Genomic DNA, 24,825 nt, shown 5'->3' on the forward strand with positions numbered 1-24,825 from the left:
GAGATTTGGCATGTATTTAAAAACACTCAAAAACACAGTGTATTTTCCAATACTCCAACATACTTCCATGCGTTTAAAGACATTCTCCGGTACTTTTGTATATTTTCTAGCCAGTAGTTCTGAAAGTAACGGTCACGAGACAAAAGTGGTCCCCGAAAATGGCGTACTACAATCAGTGTAGATGAACGGGAGGAGGCTGGTTAAAGAAGGATTTTTAAGCCTTGAAACAGTTGACATGGATTGTGTATGTGTGCCATTCAGAGGGTGAATGGACAAGACAAAAGATTTAAGTGCCTTTGAATGAGGGTGTGGTAGTAGGTGCCAGGCGCTCCAGTTTGTGTGAAGAACTGCAACGCTGCTTGGTTTTTCACGCTCACAATAGTTTCCCCGTGTGTATCAAGAATGGTCCACCATCCAAAAGACATCTAGTCAAATTGACAACACTGGGAAGTATTGGGAGCCAACATGCATCCCTGTGGAACGCTTTCGACATCTTGTAGAGTGTATGCCATGACGTATTGAGGACAAAAAAGGGGAGGGGTCAACTCAATGTTAGAAAGGTGTTCCTAATGTTTGGAAAACTCAGTGTATATACAGTAAAAAAAAGTTTGGACACACCCACCCATTCCAGGTTTTTTATTTATTTTTTACTATTTTCTACATTTTAGAATAACAGTGAAGACATCTAAACTATGAAATAACACATATGGAATCATGTAGTAACCAAAAAAGTATTAAATAAATCCAAATATTTGAGATTCTTCTAAGTAGCCTCCCTCTCTCAACCTGCTTCATGGTCTCTTGGGTGGCGCAGCGGTCGAAGGCACTGCGTCTCAGTGCTAGAGGGGTCACTACAGACCCTGGTTCAGCGGTCTAAGGCACTGCATCTCAGTGCTAGAGGGGTCACTACAGGCCCTGATTCAGCGGTCGAAGGCACTGCATCTCAGTGCTAGAGGGGTTACTACAGACCCTGGTTCAGCGGTCTAAGGCACTGCATCTCAGTGCTAGAGGGGTCACTACAGACCCTGGTTCAGCGGTCGAAAGCACTGCATCTCAGTGCTAGAGGCATCACTACAGACCCTGGTTCAGCAGTCTAACACACTGCATCTCAGTGCTAGAGGTGTCACTACAGACCCTGGTTCAGCGGTCTAAGGCACTGCGTCTCAGTGCTAGAGGGGTCACTACAGACCCTGGTTCAGCGATCTAAGACACTGCATCTCAGTGCTAGAGGGGTCACTACAGACCCTGGTTCAGCGGTCTAAGACACTGCATCTCAGTGCTAGAGGGGTCACTACAGACCCTGGTTCAGCGGTCTAAGACACTGCATCTCAGTGCTAGAGGGGTCACTACAGACCCTGGTTCAGCGGTCGAAAGCACTGCATCTCAGTGCTAGAGGCATCACTACAGACCCTGGTTCAGCGGTCTAAGGCACTGCATCTCAGTGCTAGAGGGGTCACTACAGACCCTGGTTCAGCGGTCTAAGGCACTGCATCTCAGTGCTAGAGGCATCACTACAGACACCTTGGTTCGAATCCAGGCTGTATCACATCCGGCCGTGATTGGGAGTTCCATAGGGCGGCGCTCAATTGGCCCAGCGTCGTTCGGGTTTGTCCGGTGAAGGCCGTCATTGTAAACAAGAATTTGTTCTTAAACTGACTTACCTATAAGGTTAAAATAAATCAATAAAATTAGGTAGTCACCTGGAATGCATTTCAATTAACAGTGTATACAGTAACAGTGTATACACCCTCTGAAATGTCAAGACAATCCATGTCTCAATTGTCTCAGGTAAAATAAGGGTTTTCAAGCCTGGTCTCCTCCCCTTCATCTACACTGATTGACGTGGATTTAGTGACATCTAGTGACAACAATAGGGGATCACAGCTTTCACCTGGATTCACCTGGTCAGTCTATGCCATGAAAAGAGCAGGTGTCATTAATGTTTTGGACACTCAGTGTATATATTTTCTGGGACCAAGTAAAAAAAAAAATGTTTTGTACAATTTCAATTCATTTATTCAGTTTATATAACATGTACCCGCGAGCTGCCACTCCAAATAAATCAAAAGTATGAAATACATACAGAGAAATTATCATTCGGGTCAAAAAGGAAAAAAAATGTTATGTAAAAGAAAAATAAACAAAAAGAGGCCTATACAGTTGACATGTCAGAGCATAAACTAAACCAGGAAGTTGAAGGTACTGTCCATACATCCCCGAAGTAGAAGTGTGATGAGGCATATATCTGGGGAAAGGTATAAATCAAGTTCTAGAATGTTGAAAGATTCCAAGAGCACAATGGTCTCCATCATTGGGAAATGGAAAACATATGGAACTACCTAGACTCTGTCTAGAGCTGGCCATCTTGGCACACTGAGCAACAAGGCAAGGAGGGCCTTGGTAAGGGAGGTGACCAAGAACCCAATGACCACTCTGACAGAACTGCAGAGTTCCTTGGCTTAGATGGGAGAACCTGCCAGAAAGACAAGTCTCTACAACACTTCACCAATCTGGGCTTTTTGGGAGTGGCTAGACGGAAGCCACTCCTGAGAAAAAGTCACATAACAGCATGCCTGGACTTAGCAAAAGTCAATAGTATGCAAGTATAAACACCATGGGACCACGCAGCCATCATACCGCTCAGGAAGGAGACGCATTCTGTCTCTTAGAGATGCACGTCCTTTGGTGTGAAAAGTGCAAATCTTGAAAGGCACCAGGCAAAAGTTTCTGTGGCATGATAATAAAAAAAAAAACTCTTTGGCCAGAATGGAAAGCGCAATGTTTGGAGAAAAGCAGGCACAGCCCATCACCCATCTAACACCATCCCTACTGTGAAGCACGGTGGTGGCAGCATCATGCTCTGGGGATTCTTTTCAGCGGCAGGCACTGAGAGACTGGTAAAGTAAATAAATTGAGCCAAATACAGGCAAATCCTTAAAGGGAATCTGCTTCAGAGTGCAAACAACCTTAGACTGTGGCGCAAAAATGTACGTTCCAACAGGACAATGACCCCCAAGCAAACAGCTAAAGCAACACTGGAATTGCTTCAGAACAAACATGTAAAAGTCCTTTGGTGGCCCAGCCAAAGCCCAGACTTGTATCCCATTGAACATCTGTGGAAAGACTTGAAGATATCACTGCTCCCCATCTAACTTAACAGAGCTCGATCAAATCTGAAAGGAAGAATGGGAGAAAATCCCAAAATCCAGATGTGCAAAGCTGATACAGACATACCTAAGCTGACTCAAAGCTGATACAGACATACATACCTAAGCTGACTCAAAGCTGATACAGACATACCTAAGCTGAATCAAAGCTGATACAGACATACCTAAGCTGACTCAAAGCTGATACAGACATACATACCTAAGCTGACTCAAAGCTGATACAGACATACATACCTAAGCTGACTCAAAGCCGATACAGACATACATACCTAAGCTGACTCAAAGCTGATACAGACATACCTAAGCTGACTCAAAGCTGATACAGACATACCTAAGCTGACTCAAAGCTGATACAGACATACCTAAGCTGACTCAAAGCTGATACAGACATACATACCTAAGCTGACTCAAAGCTGATACAGACATACCTAAGCTGAATCAAAGCTGATACAGACATACCTAAGCTGACTCAAAGCTGATACAGACATACATACCTAAGCTGACTCAAAGCTGATACAGACATACATACCTAAGCTGACTCAAAGCTGATACAGACATACATACCTAAGCTGACTCAAAGCTGATACAGACATACCTAAGCTGACTCAAAGCTGATACAGACATACCTAAGCTGACTCAAAGCTGATACAGACATACCTAAGCTGACTCAAAGCTGATACAGACATCTCAAAGCTGATACAGACATACCTAAGCTGACTCAAAGCTGATACAGACATACCTAAGCTGACTCAAAGCTGATACAGACATCTCAAAGCTGATACAGACATACCTAAGCTGACTCAAAGCTGATACAGACATACCTAAGCTGACTCAAAGCTGATACAGACATACCTAAGCTGACTCAAAGCTGATACAGACATACCTAAGCTGACTCAAAGCTGATACAGACATACCTAAGCTGACTCAAAGCTGATACAGACATACCTAAGCTGACTCTAAGCTGATACAGACATACCTAAACTGACACAAAGCTGATACAGACATACCTAAGATGACTCAAAGCTGATACAGACATACCTAAAATGACTCAAGGCTGTAATCTCTCCGCCAAAGGTGCTTCTACAAAGTATTGCTTCGGGGGTGTGAATACTTATGTAAATGAGATATTTCTGTATTTAATTTTCAATCCATTTACAAACATATATTTAATCAATTTGGAATAAATTTGTAACACAACAAAATGTGGAATAAGTCAAGGGATCTGAATACTTCCTGAAGGCACTGTACATGTATATTTCTATTCTGGTCTTAAATTATTTTACAAAACATTTTTTTGGGGGGTGGGGATATTACTGCACTGTTGGAGCTAGAAACATAAGCATTTCACTGCACCTGCGATAACATCTGCAATACTATGTACGTGACCTATGAACTTCGATTTGATGGCTCAGTTTGTAGAGTATGGCGCTTGCAATGCCAGGATTTCGGGTTTGATTCCGGCGACCACCCCCATATGTAAAATGTATGCACTAATGACTTAAGTCGCTTGGGATAAAAGCAGCTGCTAAATGGCATGTCATTTATTACTAGCTAGCTTGCCTGTTGTCTTTTAGCCCCGTTTTGACCTCCTACACACAACCAGGAGAGGTTATCCATCTGCCCGAGTTATCCTCGTGTTAACGAGACAGGCCATTGTATGATGTGTAAATGTGGGCCACGTCGGGTGTCATTTGGGTTGTCACTGAGTTGTAGCTGTTGCATATTGATGTGCGTGTGAAGTGAGCTTTGTGGAAATGCTAATATAATGAATGATAAGAAATGCTCATTTTTCATTTTGTTGTTGTTGTTGTAAAACATTTTGCTACCGTGTGCCCTTATGAACACGAAACACATGTTATAGCTCTAGTCCCTGGGAGGGTTGACCTGCAATTACTAGGATGTGTATTAACCTCCATTTTGAGATAGTAGCACTGGAATAAGCTAGCAGTAGATCCTCTGCAGTACAGTCTGAAAGACCTGACAAGAATACATCATAATGAATGTATCCCAATGGTTTCCTATGTTTGACCAATATTTCTGTTTTCATAATGCAAATGTCTCACCTTTGCCTCCTGTATGTCTCACCTATTGTCTCACCTATTGTCTCCTGTATGTCTCACCTATTGTCTCACCTATTGTCTCCTGTATATCTCACCTTTTCCTCCTGTATATCTCACCTTTGCATCCTGTATGTCTCACCTTTTCCTCCTGTATATCTCACCTTTGCCTCCTGTATATCTCACCTTTGCCTCCTGTATATCTCACCTTTGCCTCCTGTATGTCTCACCTATTGTCTCCTGTATATCTCACTTTTGCCTCCTGTATATCTCACCTGTGCCTCCTGTATATCTCACCTGTGCCTCCTGTATATCTCACCTGTGCCTCCTGTATATCTCACCTGTGCCTCCTGTATATCTCACCTTTGCCTCCTGTATATCTCACCTATTGTCTCCCGTATGTCTCACCTATGGTCTCCTGTTTCTCCTCTTCAGGGAAATGAGGCAAGTTACCCCCTGGAAATGTGCTCGCATTGTAAGTATCTTTGATTTACTAACTAACTGCCTTTGTTTGTCCTGCATCAACATCAGAAAATGAAACTATCCTCACTCCCCTCCGCTCTCTGCTTGTCTGAGCTTGTATTGAGTATTCAACATTATAACAGAGCTTCATATGCTCAAATGCAACCCAACAAAAAGGACAGCATATATAGATTAGACTAACACCACACAGGGGCTTTCTGCTGGAGCCGGGGACACACTCAGGAGACTCGGGGACACACTCAGGGGAGACTCGGGGACACACTCAGGGGAGACTCGGGGACACACTCAGAGGAGACTCGGGGACACACTCAGAGGAGACTCGGGGACACACTCAGGGGAGACTCAGGGAAACACTCAGGGGAGACTCAGGGAAACACTCAGGGGAGACTCGGGAAAACACTCAGGGACACACTCAGAGGAGACTCAGGGACACACTCAGGGACACACTCAGAGGAGACTCAGGGACACACTCAGGGGAGACTCGGGGACACACTCAGGGGAGACTCGGGGACACACTCAGGGGAGACTCGGGGACACACTCAGGGACACACTCAGGGGAGACTCAGGGAAACACTCAGGGGAGACTCGGGAAAACACTCAGGGAAACACTCAGGGGAGACTCGGGGACACACTCAGGGGAGACTCGGGGACACACTCAGGGGAGACTCGGGGACACACTCAGGGGAGACTCGGGGACACACTCAGGGGAGACTCGGGGACACACTCAGGGGAGACTCGGGGACACACTCAGGGGAGACTCGGGGAAAACACTCAGGGGAGACTCGGGGACACACTCAGGGAGACTCGGGGACACACTCAGGGGAGACTCGGGGACACATTCAGGGAGAGGGGGGACACACTCAGGGAGACTAAGAAGGTGGGACACACTCAGGGAGACTCGAGGGGACACACTCAGGGGAGACTCGGGGGACACACTCAGGGAGACTCGGGGACACACTCAGGGGAGACTCGGGGACACATTCAGGGGAGACTCGGGGACACATTCAGGGGAGACTCGGGGACACACTCAGGGGAGACTCGGGGACACACTCAGGGGAGACTCAGGGACACACTCAGACACACTAAGGGACAAGCAGGCAGCTCAACAGTAGTTGCCGCGGTAGACCGAGGATAAGAAGGTGTGTGACCCTGACCCGAGCCGAGACCGAGGAAGGACTTCACCATTCCTGGATATTTACAGCTTCGCAAGGACCCTCCCACTCCCCACAGCCCACAGCCCATGCTCCACCCCCAATGAAACACAAACAAACACACATAGCACTAGCAACAGCCAGTGCCTGTATGCAGCCTCCCAAAATAACCAAGGCCTGCTTGTTGGAGTTCCTTGTTGCTAGGGGTTTCCCAGAGCCGGAGCAACGGTTGTCGAGGAGAGGGGGGTTGGGGGGGGGGGGGTGGATTCCATTACAATGGTTTATAAGGAGGACAGGACACCCACTCCCATAGATTTATGAGCCTAAAGCTATTGTATTAGAACTGTTCTACTGAATGATGTAGCCTGCAGTCTAATGAATGTGGAGATATTACTATCAGTCTGAATGCTGAAAACCTTACGTATAGATTTAATGTAGTTTTCTGCACAACAGAATCCATGTAGGGAGCATTACATGCTGCTGTCCTAGCCATTATCCATCCACTAGCCTTCATTACATGCTGCTGTCCTAGCCATTATCCATCCACTAGCCTTCATTCCATACTGCTATCCTAGCCATTATCCATCCACTAGCCTTCATTACATGCTGCTGTCCTAGCCATTATCCATCCACTAGCCTTCATTCCATACTGCTGCCCTAGCCATTATCCATCCACTAGCCTTCATTCCATACTGCTATCCTAGCCATTATCCATCCACTAGCCTTCATTACATGCTGCTGTCCTAGCCATTATCCATCCACTAGCCTTCATTCCATGCTGCTGTCCTAGCCATTATCCATCCACTTGCCTTCATTCTGTCAGTTGCACGAGAATCCAGAATCCATCCCCCTCCAAACCACACACACAGCCTCATTGGCTCAATAAAAATCCATTATGCTAAAAGGGTTGGTGTCATGTGTTGGCCTGGCAGCATAAGTACAAGGCTGCTCATTTAAAAGTACACACACACCCCCACAGACACAGGGGTCTAATGGACAAAACGATGATGTAATCTTTCTGTGTGGTGAGATTAATGTACTGCTACAATGCTCATTTGATTGCTCGTTGCGCAACAGTTTTCTTCTTCTCTGAAAAATGAAAGCCAGGAGCTGTGTGTGTGCCTGTGTACCATGCATACCAGGGTTTTTTCCAGTAATGAGCCGGCTTTTGGCCGATACATTTTTTTATATATATATATTTTTTGTTGTTGTTGAAAAGCCAATAAATAAAATTGCCTCCCGTCCGGGAGAAGAAGAATGAAAAAAAAATAAAAATAAAAGAATTTGGGATCTATCATCCCACAGTTTGTTTTGAAATAATTTTCTCGACAAGCTGATGTTTTAGTCATTTAGCAGACCCTCTTATCCAGAGTAATTAGAATTAAGTGCCTTGCTCAAGGGCACATCGACAGATCAGTTTCGGGGATTCAAACCAGTGACCTTTTAAGTTACTGGCCCAACACTCTCAACCACTAGGCTAGCTGCTGCCCCTGACTAATAGAATAGATCAACCTTTTCTTCTATGTGGGGACAGTAGATTGACAGGCTAGTGATTTTGATGTTCGTTACTTGTCTTGTTATCTGAGGCAAAGTTCATGTGGAGGACAGTCCTTCAAACATCTTCAAAAGTGCTCATCAGAATTAGGTAAGAATTAGAGCACATCGTTGCATCCTAGACTTGCACGTTCTGTTATTATGAATTACCATCATCTAAAAGAGGATTTCTGTCATTCTGAGCACCGTGGGTGGACGCCCTAATCAGGTTACTGACCCAACGCATGTGGGTCCGGTCAATTTTAAATGCTGTCTGTCAAATGTTCAGCTTATATGTCTATTTATGTCGGTGTTTGTTTGTTTGTTTGTGTGTGTGTGTGTGTGTGGTTTGGGGTGGCTAGCAGCAGGTTCTTGTTGCCTAGTAACACAGTTAAAAGTGAATCCAGTATTGATGAGCAAATGGTCTCTTTCTGCTGTGTGGAGTATCATCATAATGATTTTAGTCACTAAGGAGGACATCCCTCCAAGCAGGACATCGTTAGCATATCTCAACGAGACTATTCAAAATGGGGACTGCATTTCAGTAAGGGCTTCCGATTAGAGATCCTACGTCTTGCCTTGTGTATCAGACATCACAGGTTAGTATTGGGATCCCGAGTGGCACAGCGGTTTAAGGCACTGCATTTCAATGCAAGAGGGGTCACTACAGTCCCTGGTTCAAATCCAGGCTGTATCACATTGTATCATAATTAGTTCTTAACACTTGCCTAGTTAAATGAAGGTTAAATATATATATGTTCTTTAAGTTTAGCTTCATCCCCCGTCTCTCACTGTGGTCGTTCCATAGGTCCTCTCTCTCTCCCTCACTTACTAACAAACGTGACAACCCTCTTGGCCATGTCTCTTAGCCAATGACACTATTGAAGAGTAATGATTCTGTAGCATGGGTTGGAGACATTTCAAGCTGGGGAGTGAGGTTACCAAGCCAACTAATACAATATATGCCATTTAGCAGACGCTTTTAGCCAATGGGACTCACATTTTCATGTGAGTGGTCCGAGCGGGAATCGATCCAACTGTCTTAGCGATGTGCCATGCTCTACCAACTGAGCTACAGAGGACAACAACTCTGTTATGTTTGCTCATACTGATGGCCTCAAATGTTGTCATACTTTAACTGACAATACAGTCTACTACTCCTAGTACAGACTTTATCCGACAGTCAAACAATCAATCAAATTTATTTATAAAGCCCTTTTTATATCAGGCGATGTCACAAAGTGCTGTACAGAAACCCAGCCTAAAACCCCAAACAGAAAGCAATGCAGATGTAGAAGCACAGTGGCTAGGAAAAAACTCCCTAGAAAAGGCAGGAACCGAGAGGAACCAGGCTCTGAGGGGTGGCCAGTCCTCTTCTGGCTGTGCCGGGTGGAGATTATAACAGAACATGGCCAAGATGTTCAAATGTTCATAGATGTCCTAGGGCTCAGGTCCTCCGAGAGAAGAGAAAGAGAGAATTAGAGAGAGCATACTTAAATTCACACAGGACACCGGATAAGACAGGAGAAATACTCCAGATATAACAGACTGACCCTAGCCCACCGACACATAAACTACTGCAGCATAAATACTGGAGGCTGAGACAGGAGGGGGTCGGGAGACACTGTGGCCCCATCCGATGACACCCCCGGACAGGGCCAAACAGGAAGGATATAACCCCACCCGCTTTGCAAAAGCACAGCCCCCACACCACGAGAGGGATATTTTCAACCACCAACCTACTACCCTGAGACAAGGCCGAGTATAGCCCACGAAAATCTCCCCCACCGCACAATCCCGAGGGGGGTGCCAACCCGGACAGGAAGATCATGTCAGTGACTCAACCCACTCAAGTGACGCACCCCTTCCAGGGACAGCATGAAAGAGCACCAGTAAGCCAGTGACTCAGCCCCTGTAATAGGGTTAGAGGCAGAGAATACCAGAGCAGAGAGGAGAACCAGCCAGGCAGAGACAGCAAGGGTGGTTCGTTGCTCCAGAGCCTTTCCATTCACCTTCACACTCCTGGGCCAGACTACACTCAATCATATGACCCACTGAAAAGATGAGTCTTCAGTAAAGACTTAAAGGTTGAGACCGAGTCTGCGTCTCTCACGTGGGTAGGCAGACCATTCCATAAAAATGGATCTCTATAGGAGTTCGTCACTCCAATGCCTTTACGTTCACATTCATGTACAGCTGTGTATCATCCGCATAGCAGTGAAAGTTAACATTATGTTTCTGAATTACATCACCAAGCGGTAAAATATACAGTTTAAGTCTGAAGTTGACATACACTTAGGTTGGAGTCATTGAAACTTGTTTTCCAACCACTCCACAAATTTCTTGTTAACAAACTATAGTTCTGGCAAGTCGGTTAGGACATCTACTTTGTGCATGACACAAGTAATTTTTCCAACAATTGTTTACAGACAGATTATTTCACTCATACTTCACTGTATCACAATTCCAGTGAGTCAGAAGTTTACATACACTAAGTTGACTTTGAAAATGATGTCAGGGCTTAGAAGCTTCTGATAGGCTAATTGACATAATTTGAGTCAATTGGAGGTGTAAATCAAATCAAATGTATTTATATAGCCCTTCGTACATCAGCTGATATCTCAAAGTGCTGTACAGAAACCCAGCCTAAAACCCCAAACAGCAAGCAATGCAGGTGTAGAAGCACGGTGGCTAGGAAAAACTCCCTAGAAAGGCCAAAACCTAGGAAGAAACCTAGAGAGGAACCAGGCTATGTGGGGTGGCCAGTCCTCTTCTGGCTGTGCCGGGTGGAGATTATAACAGAACATGGCCAAGATGTTCAAATGTTCATAAATGACCAGCATGGTCGAATAATAATAATAAGGCAGAACAGTTGAAACTGGAGCAGCAGCACGGCCAGGTGGACTGGGGACAGCAAGGAGGGGTACCTGTGAAGGTATTTCAAGGCCTACCGTCAAACTCAGTGCCTCTTTGCTTGACATCATGGGAACATCAAAAGAAATCAGCCAAGACCTCAGAAAAGATTGTAGACCTCCAACAGTCTGGTTCATCCTTGGGAGCAACTTCCAAACGCCTGAAGGTAGAACGTTAATCTGTACAAACAATAGTACGCAAGTATAAACACCGTGGGACCACGCAGCCGTCATACCGCTCAGGAAGGAGACGTGTTCTGTCTCCTAGAGATGAACGTACTTTGGTGCGAAAAGTGCATATCAATCCCAGAACAACAGCAAAGGACCTTGTGAAGATTCTGAAGGGAACAGGTACAAAAGTATCTATATCCACAGTAAAACAAGTCCAAAACCACAATAAAAAAGCCAGACTACGGTTTGCAACTGCACATGGGGACAAAGATCGTACTTTTGGGAGAAATGTCCTCTGGTCTGATGAAACGAAAATATAACTGTCTGGCCATAATAACCATCATTATGTTTGGAGGAAAAAGGGGGAGGCTTGCAAGCCGAAGAACACCATCACAACCATGAATCACGGGGGTGGCAGCATCATGTTGTGGGGGTGCTTTGCTACAGGAGGGTCTGGTGCACTTCACAACATAGATGGCTTCATGAGGAAGCAAAATTATGTGGATATATTGAAGCAACATCTCAAGACATCAGTCGGGAAGTTAAAGCTTGGTTGCAAATGGGTCTTCCAAATGGACAATGACCCCAAACATACTTCCAAAGTTGTGGCAAAATGACTTAAGGACAACAAAGTCAACGTATTGGAGTAGCCACCACAAAGCCCTGACCTCAATCCAATAGAACACTTGTGGGCAGAACTGAAAAAGCATGTGTGAGCAAGTAGTCCTACAAACCTGACTCAGTTACACCAGCTCTGTCAGGAGGAATGGGCCAAAATTCACCCAACTTATTGTGGGAAGCTTGTGGAAGGCGACCCGAAACGTTTGACCCAAGTTAAACAATTTAAAGGCAATGCTGTCAAATATTAATTGAGTGTATGTAAACTTATGACCCACTGGGAATGTGATGAAAGAAATAAAAGCTGAAATAAATAATTCTCTCTACTATTATTCTGACATTTCACATTCCTAAAATAAAGTGGTGATCCTAACTGAACTAAGACAGGGAATTCTTAGGATTAAATGTCAGGAATTGTGAACAACTGAGTTTAAATGTATTTGGCTACAGTGTATGTAAACTTCCAACTTCAAATGTACAGTTGAATATGTATGTACAGTATATCACAAAAGTGAGTACATCCCTCACATTTTTGTAAATATTTGAGTATATCTTTTCATTAATGACTGTGTGTTGAGTTATTTTGAGGGCACAGCAAATTTACACTGTTATACAAGCTGTACACTCACTACTTTACATTGTAGCAAAGTGTAATTTCTTCAGTGTCGTCACAGGAAAAGATATACTCAAATATTTACAAAAAGTGTACTCACTTTTGTGATATACTGTATATATATGTATGTATGTATGTATACCTCTATAGTCTACCACTCCTAGTACAGACTTTAACCAACAGTCCAGTGTACAACCGAATAGTGGTGTCAGCCAGACTCAAACACATGATGTCACCTAATAGTGGTGTCAGCCAGACTCAAACACATGTCACCTAATAGTGGTGTCAGCCAGACTCAAACACATGATGTCATCTAATAGTGGTGTCAGCAAGACTCAAACACATGATGTCACCTAATAGTGGTGTCAGCCAGACTCAAACACATGATGTCACCTAATAGTGGTGTCTGCCAGACTCAAACACATGATGTCACCTAATAGTGGTGTCAGCCAGACTCAAACACATGATGTCACCTAATAGTGATGTCAGCCAGACTCAAATCCTAATTTTGGAGGAAGGGACAGTTTACTGTAAGTGTGAAGTAGCAAGGCATAAATTAAAGGAATATTACAAAAACTATCTTTTGGTATTTGTTTCATTAGTCCATTGTTGACATAGTCCTAAAATGTTTTGCTTTTCAGCAATCGAGTTTAAAAGTTATGTAACTTTTCAAATTTAAGAATCATCCGTGTATGATGTATTTTGCATCATGATGTAAAACACAGCATCGTGTGATGTAAAACACAGCATCGTGTGATGTAAAACACAGCATCGTGTGATGTCACACAGCATCGTGTGATGTCACACAGCATCGTGTGATGTAAAACACAGCATCGTGTGATGTAAAACACAGCATCGTGTGATGTAAAACACAGCATCGTGTGATGTAAAACACAGCATCGTGTGATGTAAAACACAGCATCGTGTGATGTCACACAGCATCGTGTGATGTAAAACACAGCATCGTGTGATGTAAAACACAGCATCGTGTGATGTAAAACACAGCATCGTGTGATGTAAAACACAGCATCGTGTGATGTAAAACACAGCATCGTGTGATGTAAAACACAGCATCGTGTGATGTAAAACACAGCATCATGATGTAAAACACAACATCGTGTGATGTAAAACAGCATCGTGTGATGTAAAACACATCATCGTGATGTAAAACACATCATCGTGATGTAAAACACAGCATCGTGTGATGTAAAACACAGCATCGTGATGTAAAACACAGCATCGTGTGATGTAAAACACAGCATCGTGATGTAAAACACAGCATCGTGTGATGTAAAACACAGCATCGTGTGATGTAAAACAGCATCGTGTGATGTAAAACAGCATCGTGTGATGTAAAACAGCATCGTGTGATGTAAAACACAGCATCGTGTGATGTAAAACAGCATCGTGTGATGTAAAACACATCATCGTGATGTAAAACACGGCATCGTGTGATGTAAAACACAGCATCGTGTGATGTCAAACAGCATCGTGTGATGTAAAACACATCATCATGATGTAAAACACAGCATCGTGTGATGTAAAACACAGCATCATGATGTAAAACACAGCATCGTGTGATGTAAAACACATCATCATGATGTAAAACACAGCATCGTGTGATGTAAAACACAGCATCATGATGTAAAACACGGCATCGTGTGATGTAAAACACAGCATCGTGTGATGTAAAACACAGCATCGTGTGATGTCAAACAGCATTGTGTGATGTAAAACACAGCATCGTGTGATGTAAAACACAGCATTGTGTGATGTCAAACAGCATCGTGTGATGTAAAACACAGCGTCATACGGAGATGATATCTGTGTTTTGAAAGTTACATAACTTGAAAAACCACTTAATTATCAGGTAGAACAGGAATATGTGAATAGCCCTGCATTAGGGGATAATCTCAGACATTGGGTTCAGTCCCACACACAGAAATATCATAATCTACTGTATCTGTGTACTGCAATCTAGTTAACCACTTTCATTAGGCCTAAACAAATGTCAGTTGGTACATTGTCAATATATCTAAGAAAAAGTAAGAAAAAGTAGTGAGAGACAGATGGCACAAGGCAGATTTGTTCCCCAGAGATCTGGTTGTGGAGTGCCTGCAGCAAATGCTGCCTCTATACTCGTATACCACTCACACAGTCATCCCTCTAGCTTCTGTTTAGTCATCAGGCTAATGCATGGTGGCGTTGTCCAACCCAAAATGCACACACACACACATCTCCCTCTCCCTTTCTCTCACACTCATTCCATTTCTCTCTGGCTCATAGCTTTCTGCAACAGCTAAGTGTCTCTGTTTTTACATTTACATTTAAGTCATTTAGCAGACGCTCTTCTCAGTTTAACTCCCCCCTCCTCTCTCTCTCTCCTACCTACCTTCTCAGTTGACCCCCCGCCTCTCTCTACTACCTACCTTCTCAGTTGAACTCCCCCCTCCTCTCTCTCTCTCCTACCTACCTTCTCAGTTAAACTCCCCCCTCCTCTCTCTCTCTCCATTCGGTGAGGTTTGTCTAAAGATGAATAGCTATATCTGACTATAAGGTAGGACAGATTAGAGTAGTATTGTGTGGGGAGGGGGGGGGGGGCAGTAGACCGGTTCACGTGATCATAGCGTGTCTGAATAAGCTTATACTGTAGTTAGTATCTATGTTATTACAAGGCTTACCCCATGCTACTGTGAGAGGGGACAACAGAACCTAGGTGGGATCAGTACTCTCTGTAATGGCAGGAGCTCACAAGGCACAGGGCAACAAGCTCTCCTCGGGGACTGGGACAGCTAGGGCTGTTTGTACGACTCACATCGACATGGCCAACAACAGATGTAAGTTCACTCAACTGGAAGATTTCAGGAAATGTTTGTGTAGTTAACTTGACCCCGACCCCCCCCCCCTGTGTGTCAGGTCTGTTGCCGTGTTGGGTCGGTGTAGGTGGGGAGGAAGAGAGTAGTCCTCGCCTACATACCGTCATTAGACCACATTATGTATGTGTGTGGGTACAGGGTTTGCTGGGTGCCTACCTGCATAGATCTACCCGTGTTAATGTGGTAATGTGTTGCGTGTCCATATTCCAGGAGATCTAGGTAAGTTGACGGCTACTTTTAACGGCAAAGGTTTTTACTTGCTATGACTGTGATACTGTATGTGGTTGTCTTGCCTACGTTGGTTGAATACACTGACTGGAAGTCGCTCTGGATAAGTGTAAAATAATTACCAAAATGTAACGTCTCTACTCATGTAATTTTGTTCATGATCCCTCTCTTTTCTCCTTTCTCGCTCTCTCTTTTCTCCTTTCTCGCTCTCTCCTTTCTCCTTTCTCGCTCTCCTTTCTCGCTCTCTCTTTTCTCCTTTCTCGCTCTCTCTTTTCTCCTTTCTCGCTCTCTCTTTTCTCCTTTCTCGCTCTCTCTTTTCTCCCATCTGTCTGTCGGTCTCTCTTTTCTCCCGTCTGTCTGTCGGTCTCTCTTTCTCCCGTCTGTCTGTCGGTCTCTCTTTCTCCCGTCTGTCTGTCGGTCTCTCTTTTCTCCCGTCTGTCTGTCGGTCTCTTTTTTCTCCCGTCTGTCTGTCGGTCTCTCTTTTCTCCCGTCTGTCTGTCGGTCTCTCTTTTCTCCCGTCTGTCTGTCGGTCTCTCTTTTCTCCCATCTGTCTGTCGGTCTCTCTTTTCTCCCGTCGTCTGTCGGTCTCTCTTTTCTCCCGTCGTCTGTCGGTCTCTCTTTTCTCCCGTCTGTCTGTCGGTCTCTCTTTTCTCCCGTCTGTCTGTCGGTCTCTCTTTTCTCCCATCTGTCTGTCGGTCTCTCTTTTCTCCCGTCGTCTGTCGGTCTCTCTTTTCTCCCGTCGTCTGTCGGTCTCTCTTTTCTCCCGTCTGTCTGTCGGTCTCTCTTTCGGTCTCTTTTTTTCTCCCGTCTGTCTGTCGGTCTCTCTTTTCTCCCATCTGTCTGCCGGTCTCTCTTTTCTCCCATCTGTCTGTCGGTCTCTCTTTTCTCCCATCTGTCTGTCGGTCTCTCTTTTCTCCCGCCTGTCTGTCGGTCTCTTTTCTCCCATCTGTCTGTCGGTCTCTCTTTCTCCCATCTGTCTGTCGGTCTCTCTTTTCTCCCATCTGTCTGTCGGTCTCTCTTTTCTCCCATCTGTCTGTCGGTCTCTCTTTTCTCCCATCTGTCTGTCGGTCTCTCTTTTCTCCCATCTGTCTGTCGGTCTCTCTTTTCTCCCGTCTGTCTGTCGGTCTCTCTTTTCTCCCGTCTGTCTGTCGGTCTCTCTTTTCTCCCGTCTGTCTGTCGGTCTCTCTTTTCTCCCGTCTGTCTGTCGGTCTCTCTTTTCTCCCGTCTGTCTGTCGGTCTCTCTTTTCTCCCGTCTGTCTGTCGGTCTCTTTCTCCCGTCTGTCTGTCGGTCTCTCTTTTCTCCCGTCTGTCTGTCGGTCTCTCTTTTCTCCCGTCTGTCTGTCGGTCTCTCTTTTCTCCCGTCTGTCTGTCGGTCTCTTTCTCCCGTCTGTCTGTCGGTCTCTTTCTCCCGTCTGTCTGTCGGTCTCTTTCTCCCGTCTGTCTGTCGGTCTCTTTCTCCCGTCTGTCTGTCGGTCTCTTTCTCCCGTCTGTCTGTCGGTCTCTTTCTCCCATCTGTCTGTCGGTCTCTCTTTTCTCCCGTCTGTCGGTCTCTCTTTTCCCCCATCTGTCTGTCGGACTCTCTTTTCTCCTGTCTGTCGGACTCTCTTTTCTCCTGTCTCGGTCTCTCTTTTCTCCTGTCTCGGTCTCTCTTTTCTCCTGTCTCGGTCTCTCTTTTCTCCTGTCTCGGTCTCTCTTTTCTCCTGACTGTCGGTCTCTCTTTTCTCCTGTCTGTCGGTCTCTCTTTTCTCCTGTCTGTCGGTCTCTCTTTTCTCCTGTCTGTCGGTCTCTCTTTTCTCCTGTCTGTCGGTCTCTCTTTTCTCCTGTCTGTCGGTCTCTCTTTTCTCCTGTCTGTCGGTCTCTCTTTTCTCCTGTCTGTCGGTCTCTCTTTTCTCCTGTCTGTCGGTCTCTCTTTTCTCCTGTCTGTCGGTCTCTCTTTCCCCCAGTCTGTCGGTCTCTCTTTTCTCCCGTCTGTCTGTCGGTCTCTCTTTTCTCCTGTCTCGGTCTCTCTTTTCTCCTGTCTCGGTCTCTCTTTTCTCCTGTCTCGGTCTCTCTTATCTCCTATCCGTCTATCGGTCTCTCTTTTCTCCCATCTGTATGTCTGTCACTCTTTTCTCATGTCTCTCTTTTCTTGTCTCTCTCTCTCTACTCCAGTCGATGCTGATGAGATTAAGCGTCTGGGAAAGAGGTTTAAGAAACTGGACCTTGATAACTCTGGGTCCCTTAGCGTGGAGGAGTTCATGTCCCTCCCTGAACTCCAGCAGAACCCGCTGGTCCAGAGGGTCATCGACATCTTCGACACCGATGGAAACGGAGAGGTGGACTTCAAGGGTAAGCCAGAGTAGCCTGGTCCCAGATCTGTTGTCTCCTTCTATAGCCTGGTCCCAGATCTGTTGTCTCCTTCTATAGCCTGGTCCCAGATCTGTTGTCTCCTTCTATAGCCTGGTCCCAGATCTGTTGTCTCCTCCTATAGCCTGGTCCCAGGTCTGTTGTCTCCTCCTATAGCCTGGTCCCAGGTCTGTTGTCTCCTATAGCCTGATCCCAGATCTGGTGTCTCCTTCTATAGCCTGGTCCCAGATCTGGTGTCTCCTATAGCCTGGTCCCAGATCTGGTGTCTCCTTCTATAGCCTGGTCCCAGATCTGGTGTCTCCTATAGCCTGGTCCCAGATCTGGTGTCTCCTTCTATAGCCTGGTCCCAGATCTGGTGTCTCCTTCTATAGCCTGGTCCCAGATCTGGTGTCTCCTTCTATAGCCTGGTCCCAGATCTGTTCTCCTTCTATAGCCTGGTCCCAGATCTGTTTGTGCTTTTGCCTATACCATTGTGTATGACAATTTGTACTAGTGAATAAATGCTTGGGGCCGACAATGTCTTTGAATTTAAGCTCATTTGCTGAAATCAAAGTCAATAATATCAGGGACATCAGTGTTGGTTAACGTGTCTATTGTCCTCCTGTCTGAGAATGTCCCAGCAGAGTACGTGGTGGCCTACACTAGAGGGGTATAATACAAACCAGGATCAATGAGCGGTCCAGAAAATGAATGGTCCGAAATAAAATTTTGTTTAGCAAGAAAAGCTTGATATGGGCATTGTCTCATTGACTCAACAACCAAACACACACATCTAAGTTTAGCTTTCTTAATTAACCAGAATATTATTTCTGTCTGTTCACCTCAGTTAGCTGGCAAACTCATTGATCCTGCTTCCTGATAGTTGTTGGTTAAATATACAATCTCCACAGGACCTTGTAATCAGCAGGTTTCCATATCACCATGCAGTAAATTCATTAATAGACCAATAACAAAGAGAGTTCTGAACCTAGTTCTCAGTTTTCCCCTCCCCACTCAGAACATATCCAGACAGTCCTAGCAAGAATCTCACTTGAGAAATAGCTATTTTTACCTAATTTAATGGAAATCATTAGACTAAGGTACTTTTATAATTTTATATTGATATAAAATGGCTGCATTGTGCCTTTAATCACATTGCATGATTAACAAAAAAGGATCTTGATGACCAGGGAGACACTTAACACAGGACCGTCAGGACTAGATAGCCCGGATTCCATCCGGATACAGCCCGGATTCCATCCGGATACAGCCCGGATTCCATCCGGATACAGCCCGGATTCCATCCGGATACAACACAATTGACATTTTTAAAGATAATTTCCGATTGAGCCGACATGTCCATCGTTTCACCGTGAATGCGGTCTCCGTGAAAACATTGCCTATAAAAGTTGCATAGAGGAAAAGGGGCGTTCTGATTGGATATAGCCCTAAACATGGATTGTAGTAGTTTGCTACTGATATTTTGATTGAACTTATGAATGCATAAGTTGTGTATTTTCTCACTCCGATTTATATAAAATCATTGCGTACAGTATAAGAAGTGAAAATAATGTCTGACTCTAAACCATCTGTCCCCCCCATCAGAATTCATTGAGGGAGTCTCACAATTCAGTGTCAAGGGTGACAAGGAGTCAAAACTTCGGTGTAAGTAGACAAATCTACTCCATCTCCACTACATCCTACACCTATACACCTCTCACCACACAAAGTTACATGATCTGATCTACAAAAACCATCCCCTGTCCTCCACTTGCCAAAGTAGAAAAGGAGTGCCTGACAGCATCAATGATGAGGCTTTCTCCAAAATACAACACCAAAAAGGTCTGTGTTCACGATCTCTGACTTACCTACACATCCTTCCACGTTTCTCTGACCCCCCCCCACCCCTAGTTGCCTTCCGGATCTACGACATGGACAAGGATGGCTACATCTCCAACGGAGAGCTCTTCCAGGTGCTGAAGATGATGGTAGGAAACAACCTGAAGGACACCCAGCTGCAGCAGATCGTGGACAAGACCATCATCAACGCAGACAAGGACGGAGACGGCAGGATATCCTTCGAAGAGTTCTGTTTAGTAAGTCTGGGGTGGTGGGTGGCTAGGGAACTGGAGTGGTGGGTGGCTGGGGAACTGGGGTGGTGGGTGGCTGGGGAACTGGGGTGGTGGGTGGCTGGGGAACTGGGGTCGTGGGTGGCTGGGGAACTGGGGTGGTGGGTGGCTGGGGAACTGGGGTGGTGGGTGGCTGGGGAACTGGGGTCTGGGGTTGTGGGTGGCTGGGGAACTGGGGTCGTGGGTGGCTGGGGAACTGGGGTGGTGGGTGGCTGGGGTTGTGGGTGGCTGGGGAACTGGAGTGGTGGGTGGCTGGGGAACTGGGGTGGTGGGTGGCTGGGGAACTGGGGTGGTGGGTGGCTGGGGAACTGGGGTGGTGGGTGGCTGGGGAACTGGGGTGGTGGGTGGCTGGGGAACTGGGGTGGTGGGTGGCTGGGGAACTGGGGTGGTGGGTGGCTGGGGAACTGGGGTGGTGGGTGGCTGGGGAACTGGGGTGGTGGGTGGCTGGGGATACTACAGGATGCTACTGTACCTGTAGACTTTAGCCAGTTAGCATTGGCTTGCGAAACTACCTCTAACTTCCTTCATACTGCACGCAGAGGACATTTTTCAGAATTGTGCAACCCTATTGGGGGGTAACTCCAGTTCTGGAGGACTGTTATGGTTGATGGCTTCTCCTACCCAGCCCGAACACACCCGATGGCTCATTCAGTGGAGGGTTATGTATAGAGCATGATTCCAGCCCCATTTCACTAAGAAAGTTCTGTATTCTGTTTCACGCTTCTGAATAAGCTATATTAGGCACGTATTTTTCTAAGGCAGCGGTTCCTAAACTTTTCCGTTCCCGGGGACCACCAAATCACCGTCAAAAACTCTCGAGGACCACCATTGGCAGTAAATTTAGCAGTGAATGTAACAAATTAGTCTTATTATTATTATTATAAACTATTGGAATTTTGAAAAGTAATGGCAAATTGCTTATAATACAATTAATACTCCCAACTGTTATTTTCTTTGGAAAATAAAATTGTATTTAATTACATTTATCAAAAATAATTGGCTGAACACAGGTTGGAAAACACTGCTCTAGAGTCTTGAACTGAAACACTGTTCTTGTGGGAGTATTATCTTCAGGACAACTGTTGGACCGTGGTTATAGTTGGTTTGTGCTGGAGTAGACCAAGGTTGTCGTGAAGGGACTGTGTGACTTCATTTGAAGAGACTCATTCATTAGAATAGCTGAGTGTAAGACAGTATTACAGAAAATACAAGGAGTGAACGGAATACTGTAGTTATACTAGTGTTAACAGGATACTGTAGTTATACTAGTATTAACAGGATACTGTAGTTATACTAGTGTTAACAGGATACTGTAGTTATACTAGTGTTAACAGGATACTGTAGTTATACTAGTGTTAACAGGATACTGTAGTTATACTAGTGTTAACAGGATACTGTAGTTATACTAGTGTTAACAGGATACTGTAGTTATACTAGTGTTAACAGGATACTGTAGTTATACTAGTGTTAACAGGATACTGTAGTTATACTAGTGTTAACAGGATACTGTAGTTATACTAGTGTTAACAGGATACTGTAGTTATACTAGTGTTAACAGGATACTGTAGTTATACTAGTGTTAACAGGATACTGTAGTTATACTAGTGTTAACAGGATACTGTAGTTATACTAGTGTTAACAGGATACTGTAGTTATACTAGTGTTAACAGGATACTGTAGTTATACTAGTGTTAACAGAATACTGTAGTTATACTAGTGTTAACAGAATACTGTAGTTATACTAGTAACAGGATACTGTAGTTATACTAGTAACAGGATACTGTAGTTATACTAGTAACAGGATACTGTAGTTATACTAGTAACAGGATACTGTAGTTATACTAGTAACAGGATACTGTAGTTATACTAGTAACAGGATACTGTAGTTATACTAGTAACAGGATACTGTAGTTATACTAGTGTTAAGGGGTTAACAGGATACTGTAGTTATACTAGTGTTAACAGAATACTGTAGTTGTACTAGTGTTAAGGGGTTAACAGGATACTGTAGTTATACTAGTGTTAACAGGATACTGTAGTTATACTAGTGTTAACAGAATACTGTAGTTATACTAGTGTTAAGGGGTTAACAGAATACTGTAGTTATACTAGTGTTAAGGGGTTAACAGGATACTGTAGTTATACTAGTGTTAACAGAATACTGTAGTTATACTATTGTTAACAGGATACTGTAGTTATACTAGTGTTAAGGGGTTAACAGGATACTGTAGTTATACTAGTGTTAACAGGATACTGTAGTTATACTAGTGTTAACAGGATACTGTAGTTATACTAGTGTTAACAGGATACTGTAGTTATACTAGTGTTAACAGGATACTGTAGTTATACTAGTGTTAACAGGATACTGTAGTTATACTAGTGTTAACAGGATACTGTAGTTATACTAGTGTTAACAGGATACTGTAGTTATACTAGTGTTAACAGGATACTGTAGTTATACTAGTGTTAACAGGATACTGTAGTTATACTAGTGTTAACAGGATACTGTAGTTATACTAGTGTTAACAGGATACTGTAGTTATACTAGTGTTAACAGGATACTGTAGTTATACTAGTGTTAACAGGATACTGTAGTTATACTAGTGTTAACAGGATACTGTAGTTATACTAGTGTTAACAGGATACTGTAGTTATACTAGTGTTAACAGGATACTGTAGTTATACTAGTGTTAACAGGATACTGTAGTTATACTAGTGTTAACAGGATACTGTAGTTATACTAGTGTTAACAGGATACTGTAGTTATACTAGTGTTAACAGGATACTGTAGTTATACTAGTGTTAACAGGATACTGTAGTTATACTAGTGTTAACAGGATACTGTAGTTATACTAGTGTTAACAGGATACTGTAGTTATACTAGTGTTAACAGGATACTGTAGTTATACTAGTGTTAACAGGATACTGTAGTTATACTAGTGTTAACAGGATACTGTAGTTATACTAGTGTTAACAGGATACTGTAGTTATACTAGTGTTAACAGAATACTGTAGTTATACTAGTAACAGGATACTGTAGTTATACTAGTAACAGGATACTGTAGTTATACTAGTAACAGGATACCATAGTTATACTAGTAACAGGATACTGTAGTTATACTAGTAACAGGATACTGTAGTTATACTAGTAACAGGATACTGTAGTTATACTAGTAACAGGATACTGTAGTTATACTAGTAACAGGATACTGTAGTTATACTAGTAACAGGATACTGTAGTTATACTAGTGTTAAGGGGTTAACAGGATACTGTAGTTATACTAGTGTTAACAGGATACTGTAGTTATACTAGTGTTAACAGAATACTGTAGTTATACTAGTGTTAAGGGGTTAACAGGATACTGTAGTTATACTAGTGTTAACAGAATACTGTAGTTATACTATTGTTAACAGGATACTGTAGTTATACTAGTGTTAAGGGGTTAACAGGATACTGTAGTTATACTAGTGTTAACAGAATACTGTAGTTATACTAGTGTTAACAGGATACTGTAGTTATACTAGTGTTAACAGGATACTGTAGTTATACTAGTGTTAACAGGATACTGTAGTTGTACTAGTGTTAACAGGATACTGTAGTTATACTAGTGTTAAGGGGTTAACAGGATACTGTAGTTATACTAGTGTTAACAGAATACTGTAGTTATACTAGTGTTAACAGGATACTGTAGTTATACTAGTGTTAACAGGATACTGTAGTTATACTAGTGTTAAGGGGTTAACAGGATACTGTAGTTATACTAGTGTTAACAGGATACTGTAGTTATACTAGTGTTAAGGGGTTAACAGGATACTGTAGTTATACTAGTGTTAACAGGATACTGTAGTTATACTAGTGTTAAGGGGTTAAAAGGACACCGTAGTTATACTAGTGTTAAGGGGTTAACAGGATACTGTAGTTATACTAGTGTTAAGGGGTTAAAAGGACACCGTAGTTATACTAGTGTTAACAGGATACTGTAGTTATACTAGTGTTAACAGGATACTGTAGTTATACTAGTGTTAACAGAATACTGTAGTTATACTAGTGTTAACAGGATACTGTAGTTATACTAGTGTTAACAGGATACTGTAGTTATACTAGTGTTAAGGGGTTAACAGGATACTGTAGTTATACTAGTGTTAACAGGATACTGTAGTTATACTAGTGTTAACAGGATACTGTAGTTATACTAGTGTTAACAGGATACTGTAGTTATACTAGTGTTAAGGGGTTAACAGGATACTGTAGTTATACTAGTGTTAACAGGATACTGTAGTTATACTAGTGTTAAGGGGTTAACAGAATACTGTAGTTATACTAGTGTTAAGGGGTTAACAGGATACTGTAGTTATACTAGTGTTAACAGGATACTGTAGTTATACTAGTGTTAACAGAATACAGTAGTTATACTAGTGTTAAGGGGTTAACAGGATACAGTAGTTATACTAGTGTTAAGGGGTTAACAGGATACTGTAGTTATACTAGTGTTAACAGGATACTGTAGTTATACTAGTGTTAACAGGATACTGTAGTTATACTAGTGTTAACAGGATACTGT

At 43.6% G+C, this 24,825-nt stretch overlaps 1 protein-coding gene across 2 annotated transcripts in view; it reads left to right on the forward strand.

The window, feature by feature from the left end:
- Positions 1-24,825, forward strand: part of LOC124048080 (calcineurin subunit B type 1-like) — a 43,976-nt gene that overhangs the window by 14,351 nt on the left and 4,800 nt on the right. For both annotated transcript variants that reach the window (XR_006841175.1, XM_046368492.1), the window contains exons 2-5: positions 5,660-5,699; positions 17,961-18,137; positions 19,740-19,799; positions 20,046-20,230. Coding sequence is in view for 1 of the 2 variants with exons in the window: in XM_046368492.1 (XP_046224448.1) it covers positions 5,660-5,699; positions 17,961-18,137; positions 19,740-19,799; positions 20,046-20,230 (462 nt within the window). In the remaining variant the exon portion in view is untranslated. The remainder of the gene's footprint in view (positions 1-5,659; positions 5,700-17,960; positions 18,138-19,739; positions 19,800-20,045; positions 20,231-24,825) is intronic.

Source organism: Oncorhynchus gorbuscha, linkage group LG11, assembly GCF_021184085.1.
Source record: "Oncorhynchus gorbuscha isolate QuinsamMale2020 ecotype Even-year linkage group LG11, OgorEven_v1.0, whole genome shotgun sequence".
NCBI classification, from domain to species: domain Eukaryota; kingdom Metazoa; phylum Chordata; class Actinopteri; order Salmoniformes; family Salmonidae; genus Oncorhynchus; species Oncorhynchus gorbuscha.